The sequence below is a fragment of the Triticum urartu genome, chromosome 3, assembly GCF_003073215.2.
Source record: "Triticum urartu cultivar G1812 chromosome 3, Tu2.1, whole genome shotgun sequence".
NCBI lineage: Eukaryota > Viridiplantae > Streptophyta > Magnoliopsida > Poales > Poaceae > Triticum > Triticum urartu.
Genome location: NC_053024.1, coordinates 199976795 through 199986525, shown reverse-complemented (window position 1 = coordinate 199986525; position 9731 = coordinate 199976795). Strand labels below are relative to the sequence as shown.

Genomic DNA, 9731 nt, shown 5'->3' with positions numbered 1-9731 from the left:
CCCATCAATATTATCAGACAAGAGATCTTTAACAATAGCAATATTAGGTTCAACTTTAACTTGCTCAGGAGGTGTATATGTTCTAATATTGCTTTTACGAACCACAGTTGAAGCTTTAGCATGATCCTTTATCCTAACAAGGAAAGGTGGTTTCTCAACATAAGAAGTAGGAACAATAGGATCAGTATAAGTGATAGTCTTTTCTTCAACTTTAATAGGTGTAGCTACTTTTACTTCTATGGGAGGATGATATTTAAACCACTTCTCCTTGGGGAGATCAACATGAGTAGCAAAAGATTCACATAAACAAGCTACTATCTCAGAGTCAAGCCCATATTTAGTGATAAATTTACGGAAAACATCGGTATCCATAAAAGATTTAACACAATCAAACTTAGGTGTCATACCTGACTCCTTACCTTCGTCGAGGTCCCAATCTTCAGAGTTGCGCTTAATTCTTTTCAATAAATCTCATTTGAATTCAATAGTCTTCGTCATAAAAAAGCCAGCACAAGAAGTATCGAGCATGGTGTGATTGTTATCAGAAAGCCGAGCATATAAATTTTGAATAATCATCTCTCTTGAGAGCTCATGATTGGGGCATGAATATAACATTGATTTAAGCCTCCCCCAAGCTTGAGCGATGCTTTCTCCCTTTCAAGGCCAAAAATTATATATATAATTGCGATCACGATGAACAAGATGCATAGGATAAAACTTCTGATGAAATTCCAATTTCAATCGTTTGTAGTTCCATTACCCCGTATCATCACATAGCCTATACCATGTTAATGCATCTTCCTTCAAAGATAAAGGGAAGACCTTCTTCTTAATAACATCCTCGGGTACACCTGCAAGCTTAAATAATCCACAAACTTCATCCACATATATTAGGTGCTCATCAGGATGCATTGTTCCGTCTCCTGTAAAAGGATTAGCTAGCAGTTTTTCTATCATACCCGAAGGAATTTCAATGCAGACATTTTAATTTTCAGTAGGTTGAGGAGAAACTCTTTGCTCTACTAGTCGGGATGAAGATACCCTGAACAAGCCACTCAGAGGATTACTTTCCATAGTAACAAGTGAAAGTAAATTTCAGCACACTATATAAATTTTCCTTACCAAATTCCACCTACCAAAGGCGCTTCACTCCCCGGCAACGGCGCCAGAAAAGAGTCTTGATGACCCACAAGTATAGGGGATCTATCGTAGTCCTTTGGATAAGTAAGAGTGTCGAACCCAACAAGGAGCAGAAGGAAATGATAAGCGGTTTCCAGCAAGGTATTCTCTGCAAGTACTGAAATAAGTGGTAACAGATAGCTTTGTGATAGGATAATTTGTAATGAGTAACAAGTAACAAAAGTAAATAAAGTGCAGCAAGGTGGCCCAATCCCTTTTGTAGCAAAGGACAAGCCTGAACAAACTCTTATATAGAGAAAAGCGCTCCCGAGGACACATGGGAATATCGTCAAGCTAGTTTTCATCACGTTCATATGATTCGCGTTCGGTACTTTGATAATTTGGTATATGGGTGGACCGGTGCTTGGGTACTGTCCTTACTTGGACAAGCATCCCACTTATGATTAACCTCTATTGCAAGCATCCGCAACTACAACAAAACTATTAAGGTAAACCTAACCATAGCATGAAACATATGGATCCAAATCAGCCCCTTACGAAGCAATGCATAAACTAGGGTTTAAGCTTCTGTCACTCTAGCAAGCCATCATCTACTTATTACTTCCCAATGCCTTCCTCTAGGCCCAAATAATGGTGAAGTGTCATGTAGTCGACGTTCACATAACACCACTAGAAGAGAGAAAACATACATCTCATCAAAATATCGAACGAATACCAAATTCACATGACTATTAATAGCAAGACTTCTCTCATGTCCTCAAGAACAAACGTAACTACTCACAAAGCATATTCATGTTCATAATCAGAGGGGTGTTAATATGCATATAGGATCTGAACATATGATCTTCCACCAAATAAACCAACTAGCATCAACTACAAGGAGTAATTAACACTACTAGCAACCTACTAGTACCAATCCCGGACTTGGAGACAAGAATTGGATACAAGAGATGAACTAGGGTTTTGAGAGGAGAGGTTCTAGTGAAGATGTTGATGGAGATTGCCCTCTCCCGATGAGAGGAGCATTGGTGATGACGATGGCGATGGTTTCCCCCTCTCGGAGGGAAGTTTCCCCGGCAGAACAGCTCCGCCAGAGCCCTAGATTGGTTCCGCCAAGGTTCCGCCTCGTGGTGGTGGAGTTTCGTCCGAGGAGATGGCTTATGATTTTTTTCCTCATCGAAAGACTCCATATAGCAGAAGATGGCCATCGGAGGGCCACCAGGGGGCCCACGAGGTAGGGGGGCGCGCCCCCCACCCTCATGGGCAGGGTGTGGCCCCCCTGGTGAACTTCTTGCACTCAGTATTTTTTATATATTCTGAAAACATCTTCCGTGAAGTTTCAGGACTTTTGAAGCTGTGCAGAATAGGTCTCTAATATTTGCTCCTTTTCCAGCCCAGAAATCCCAGCTGCCGGCATTCTCCCTCTTTTTGTAAACCTTGTAAAATAAGAGAGAATAGGCATAAGTATTGTGACATAATGTGTAATAACAACCCATAATGCAATAAATATCGATATAAAAGCATGATGCAAAATGGACGTATCACCTCCACACAAAATCTAACCGTTACACACAATTTACCAACTTGGTGGGACCGAATACTCAAACTCGATCAGACCGATTTAGTTCAAAATGTGAACGTGAGGATTTTTGGTGGGAACGATATGATCAAATCGATGTGACCGGTGTGCTAGGGTTAGGGTAAAACCTCAACTCGGTTTGATTGATTACTCAAACTCGATGAGACCGATTTTGGTAATAAGCAAACAGAGAGTTGGGCAAGCAAACTCGGTGGGACCGATTGCATATCTCGGTGAGACCGAAATAACTGCAAGAGGCAACAAAGAGTTTGCAAGCCCATCTGGGTGAGACTGAGATCCCATTGGTGAGATCGAACTGATTAGGATTTCTGGTAGTGGCTATGTCAAATGAACTCGATGGCGCCAGATAGATCAAATCGGTGGGGCCGAGTTTGACTTTAGATTTAGGACATATATGGATATGAGAAAGTGGTTTAGGGCTTTGGAGCATATCACTAAGCACTTTGAGCAAACAAGCCATTAAGCAACACCTCACCCCCTTTTAATAGTATTGGCTTTTCCTATGGACTCAATGTGATCTTGGATCACTAAAATGAAAATGTAGAGTCTTGAGCTTTGAGCTTTTGCCAATCTTCTGTCCTTAGCATATTGAAGGGGTTCCACATACTCTTGTCCACGCCACTCCACTGTTGAACTCATCTGAAATATACTAGATAAAAGTATTAGTCCAACAAGAGATATGTTGACATTAATTACCAAAATCACCCAGGGAGCACTTGTGCTTTCAGAAATTCAAATTTTGCATTTCAACAAGACGCACATTGCACATGCACACTTACTGGTATAATACAAACTTGCTTCCTCTAAAGCAGCCCTACCTACATGACGTAAAGCTCACCTTTGGGGAAAGTTTTGCATTGAGACAAGATATAGCATGCAGAGCAACACGCTCGGAGCAACGTTTTTTCTTGCAAAATACATTTGCGTAGTGATCTTGATCAAGCCGTTGAGCTATCTCCACGTTAATACCTCCAACGCAAGGGCATTCTCCACAACATGTAGAAGAAGTTCATGTTGATCTCCTGCTCCTTTATATCCTGTCATGTGTATACTCTTCAGATACTTATATTCACGCTGTTGAAGGGGCTGATTGCCCGGAGTACCCTTGTCCGCAAAACAAAGGTGACAACCGACAGTGAACTGCAAGATGAAAACATGGTAGTATATATGATTAGCACTTATACATGCTAATCCATTACACATGTATTAAGGTCCCACCATTTGAACTTTGGTGTCCAACTCAATTGCTTGCGATACAATTTTTTGCATCGATCCCACTGAAAAAAGCGCTCTATAGCACCATTAATAGCACGCTATAGTGTGTAGAGAATTGTCTTGCTAAATCGATCGGTGTACAATGTCTCTCTAACAGCATATTTTTGGAGGCGGCTATTTTGTATATCACGTTATTATTTTCCTTTCCATCCCAGAAAGAAGTAAATAATAAACTACCACAAACAGAAACAAGATAATAGGACAAAAACCAAATAGAATGTGCTGCCAAAAGAAAAAGGAAATCTATTACGAGTAGCATATATAAGAATCAAGAAGAGTACTTACATGGATCTCTAACTTCTCAATAAACGGAGTTGTCCAAAGAATGGAAACCACATTTGGAAGCTTATCGGTATCTTCAGCTGTTATACCCATTAACAACTGTAAGCACTTAAGATGGGAAAACAAGCATGTGCTATTCAACACTAATGGCGTCTGCAAGACAAAAGAACAAAGGTGATTGCCTAGACGATGTTACATAAACTTAATTGTAACATCAAGGGCATTGCAGGAGCAAACCTCTAGCCGTGGGTTAAAAATCTGTAGCGTCAGATTTTCCATGCTCGAAATACCATTGAGAAGTGTACCGACAACGTCTTGAAAATTTGTCATGGAGAAACATATATTTGCATTTTCCAGCTTCGAGTCTTGATTTATAACAATAAGAAGAATGGGTCCATCATATTGAACCCTGTTCAAGAATTCATCCGATTAACCAGTTAACTTGCAGATTAATCCCTACTCGTAGGGTCACCGAGTAGCCGATTAACCGATTAATCACCCGAGTAATTGATTAAATGGCCGATTAACTTGCCGATTAGCCTATTAATCCCCTACTCGCCAGCCAACCGAGCAGCTACCAGTTAACGATTTCCTCAACAATGAATTATTGAAAGGTATCCAATTTTAGAACTATAAGTTCTATCCTGGTCAGCCTACAACGTATAAATGTTAGGTGTCGTAGGTGGGACAACGGATGATCCGACTTTAGTTCGCCATCCAGGAAGCATCTGACTAAGCTTAGCCATTTAAGATACCAACAATTGGAATATGACCTGAAGATCTTTTCTAGTGATATCCATGAATTCCAGGTCAAGCTTTCTTAGGCTTGGGAAACAATTGAATTTGAATGGTTGTCTGAAGGATACAAAGCTTAGTTGAATACATTCTAGACGTGATATGCTTTCAGTATCCAAAAGATGAAATGGAAATATGTAACAAAAGATATCCCAAACTGCCTTGTTAACAGGACATAAGTTGATAGCAATGCTCTTTGTCTATGACGACACAGAAAAATCAACTCAGTTATTGAGATGAGTAGCCAACATGATGCCAAATTCAAATTTGACATGGAATTCTTCGACCACCGTGCCATGGAAATTTCTCAAAACTGCATTGCCATCATTAATGAACTTCTGCATGTATTCACAATATTCTTTTCTTGAAAAACTATCACGGCAACACCCAACAGCACAAGTGAAACATAATTTGTGGCAAGAAATATCACACATATATCTCAAGTGACTTGACAAAACGCTGGCCCTTGAAATCTCTTTAGGAGGCAACTTTGACAGAATTGTTCACATCACATCCTGCGTCAACGGAATATAGATGCTTGAGATTACAAGTTATAGTTCTACTCAACTGTATATCAGAAAAAGGGAAATTTGGCATACATTTGGAAGGCCTTCCAATTTAACGCGGGACCTCGCCTTCTTATAGATTGAATTCCCATGGGTATGGTTTGATGATGTTGCTTTGCACATTTGATGGGCCCCCATTTGTAAAACTGAATATGAGAAGTCAGAGTTCCTCCAAGATTATATGGTACTCCCTCTGTAAACTACTATAAGAACTTTTACAGATCACTAAAGAAGGGAGTATTAACTAGTGGATATTCACAAGTGTATTAGGCATTACCGTGGATAATCCGAGGAACTAGTAGTTTGTCGTCGGTGCCAGCGCTTCGGTGCTTGGGAGGTCCAATTGATGTTGGCTTTTAACGGGACGTCGAGACGATTTGAGGAATTTCCTATTTGACGCGCTTTGCGCCAAACTGCCGGCGCTTCGCACAGGCGAGCGACCGTGCAGCGACACTATGGGTCGGCCCAGTTACGTAGACGACAACCCCAACTAGCCAGCCGGTTTTGGGAACCTTCTAGAAGGTTCCCTGAACCGGCTTTTGTTTCTTTGACCGGTTTTCTGTTTTTTCCTTCTGTTTTTGTTGCTTTTTCTTTTTTTTCTGTTTATTTTTCTTTTTTCTTTTCAAGGTTATTCTATCTTTTTTAAACTAAGTTCATAAAAAACGTTTGAAATTTCAAAGAATGGCTGTTTTTCAAAAAATGTTCATAAATTAAAAAAATGTTCGAGACTTTCAACAAATGTTCTTATTTAAAAAAATATTGTGAAATCATTTGTTCAAAATGTTCACAACTTTTCAAAAGATGTTCGGGCGGTACAAAACTAGGTCCCATTATAAAAAATTGTTCGTGAATTGCCAAAAATGTTCATGTTTTGATTATTTTCGGAGTTTCAGAAAATATCCAAATTTCGTAAATTGTTCACAAGTTTCAAAAAATGTTCTTGTTTTCAAAAAAATTTCATGAATTTCAAAATATGTTTGCGTCTTCAAATTTTGGTTTCTGTTTCTTTTTTGGTTTCTCTATTTTTGATTCTTTTTCTTTTCGTTTTTTCCTTTATGTTAGTTTTCTAATTTTTTTCTTTTATATTATTTTCAGAAAAAAGTTTGGAATTTTTGTAAAATGTTTGTGCGTTTATAAACATATCAGAATTCAAAATTTTAGTGTTTTAAAATTATGTTCATAAATTCAAAACTTGTTCGTATTTAGCAAAATTTGTTCGTGTATTAAAAAAATTGTTTTTAAAAGTTATTTTTATTTTCTGAAAACTGTTCACAAATTTCAAAAAAAGTTTTAGCTTATTAAAGATGATAAAATTGAAGGTAGTTTTTCTTAAATTTTGTTCATAATTTCAAAAAATATTCGTGTATTAAAACAATTGTTTGTGTTTTTTTTAATGTTCCGAATGTTTCTGCTAAAAAAATTCACAACTTCTCAGAACTTGTACCATATTTTAAAAAATGTTCATTTTTTCATTTTTTGGAGTTTCCAAAAATGTTCCCGTTTAAAAATGTTCACAAATTTCAAATAAATGTTCGTGTTTTCAAATTTGTTCAGGAGTTTAAAGAATGTTTGCATTTGCCCAATTTTCTTTTGGAATTTCAAAAATTGTTCCTGTTTTGGGAAAAATTGTTTGTGATTTCGAAAAATGTTCCTCCTTTTCTAAAAGAAATCATTTTTGAAGCAATTCCCCAATTTGAAAAGTGTTTGCATTCAGAAAACACCTAGTTTAAAATAATCTTTTAAAATGCTGAAAGTAATTCGGATCTGCTGTGTGGGGTTGATTCTTAAAAACGGACGCTGCAAACTTGTCGGTAACGCGTGATAGGTCAGTCGGTGGCCGCGCCTGATCTGTATCATGAGGTACGAGGTTCGGTTCCCAGCTACGTCCAGAGAGCGGCGTATAGGACGTCCCACGATTTGATTCGGTCCGGAGGAGGAATTCGACTCGGATTCCTGGGCCCGATTTTAGAGAGGATAGCGAAGCGCGTTCCGCTTCCCGGCCCAACCCTCTTTCCTTTCGCTTCCCGGTCCAACCCTCCATACAAATGAAAACCCCTAATAAGAAACCCTAAGAAACTCTTCTCCCCCGCCACCGGCCACCACCCCGGCCACGAACAAGACAACCGGGCAACGGAGGCGGCGATGGGATGCACGGCGTCCACGCGACGTGCAGGGCGGGGCTCGCTCGTGTTCGAGGTCTCAGGGTACGGCCGAGTTAGCCTCGACGTACAATCATCGGAAGTATTCACCGTCGGCTCTTACGACTGGCAGATTCGTTTCTATGAGGAAGGAGTGCTTGGGCATTCCGGAGGCTATGTGGCGGTCTATCTCTTTTTGGTCAGCAAGAAGGCCAAGGTGAGGGCAACCTTCGAGCTCAGTTTGGTGGACATCACAGGATCAACGGCGCCTCGTACGATGAGGACGGTCGCCGCAGAATTCGACTCTGGCGACCGAACGTGCTTCGGCCATCCCGAGTGCATGAAGAAGAACAAGCTCGAGGTGTCGCCTTACCTTCGCGGCGATCGCCTCACAATTGAGTGTGCCATCACTATCTGCACGGAAGCGCCCAAATCGTTTGCTGAGGTGCTGTTGCCGCCATCCGACATCACGGATCACCTCAGGAAGTTGTGGCAACGGAAAGAGGGAAGCGATGTCACCTTCGAGGTTCAAGGGGAGGCTTTTCCTGCCCACAAGATAGTGCTCGCAATGCGGTCGCCGGTGTTTAAAGAAGAGTTGTACGGTGCCTTGAGGGAAAATGATATGGGTCGTGTTATCATCGGCGACATGCAACCTCTAGTCTTCGAGGCCCTGCTCCATTTTATATACACCGATTCGTTGCCCACCATGGATGATCTTTACCAATATCAAGATGAGTACAAAGAGATTATTGGACATTTGCTTGTAGCCGCGGATCGGTATGCCATGGAAAGACTGAAGATCATATGTGAAAGCATCCTTTGCAAGAACATAGATGTGAAGACCGTGGTGACTACACTGGTTTTGGCTGATCAGCATCACTGCAACAAGTTGACTGATGCTTGCATTGAATTTATTGCCTCTTTGGGTAAAGTGGATGATATAATAGCAAGCCAGGGATATGTTGAGCTCAAAAGAACCTGTCCTTTGGCTTTACTGGAACTGTGGGAGAAGGCAACTAGGCTCTACATGATATAGTCTTCATTTCACATTGGCATGCATGTTAAATCACATACATATCTTGCTACTTGTTTGATGAAGGATTAGTTTATTTGAATATATCTGAAGCTTCGGTGAAAACAGTATTACTCTGCTAATGTTTTTCGTTTGTCAAGATGTTGGATACTTATCCTTTACCGAAAAAGGTTTTCACCCCGCTTTATATTATAAAGCAACTGCCCAAGCCAAACATCCAACAAGGTTCACACACACACACACACAAAGGTCTAGTACAGTCAAGTAGTCAAAGGTTTAATGCTGAGGGCACAGCTCAACAAGCCCTAAAGAAACAAAACAGCACGCACACGCAGGGTGCGGCAGAGCATCTAGTCGGGCTCCAGGGGGCGGAGGGAGCGGAGGCGCCAAGCGGAAGGCCATCGATCGAAGGCCGGCGAGGAGGTTGTTGATGACGTCCCAATCCTGGGGGCGGCTAAGCGGCCGCCAGAGATGCAAGTATCCACACATTTTAAAGATGGCGTCAGTAGCACGTCGAAGAGGCACCTTCTGTATGACAAGCTTATTATGAACGGTCCAAAGTGTCCAGGCAAGGACCTCAACGCAAAGCCATCTAATATGGCGGTAGCGAGGGGGGAGGCGTGAATTTCCGCAAGCAGGTCAGGGAAGTTGGTGTTGCACCACTGGCCCCCAACCGTCTCGCGGAAACAGGACCAAAGGAACTGAGCCGTGGAGCACGAGAAGAAGATGTGGTTAGCATCCTCCACCGTGTCGCACATGGGGCACATCCCATCCCCAGGTCCATTACTCTTAAGGACCTCCACACCAGACGGGAGGCGGCCTCGGATCCATTGCCACAGGAAGATCCTGATCTTCAGGGGCAGGCGGATGTCCCAAATCAAACTAAAGGGCTCGGGGGCCAT

General features: G+C 41.4%; 1 protein-coding gene and 1 pseudogene across 1 annotated transcript; one reads left to right on the top strand and one right to left on the bottom strand.

Annotated features, from left to right (window-relative positions):
- Positions 1 to 3691: 3691 nt before the first annotated feature.
- LOC125546776 lies at positions 3692 to 5436 on the bottom strand (annotated as a pseudogene).
- A 2364-nt stretch (positions 5437 to 7800) lies between these two features.
- On the top strand, positions 7801 to 8832 carry LOC125542191 (BTB/POZ and MATH domain-containing protein 2-like). Its single transcript, XM_048705147.1, has one exon. It carries the CDS (start codon positions 7801 to 7803, stop codon positions 8830 to 8832), a length of 1032 nt encoding a protein of 343 aa, XP_048561104.1.
- The last annotated feature ends 899 nt before the right edge of the window (positions 8833 to 9731 follow it).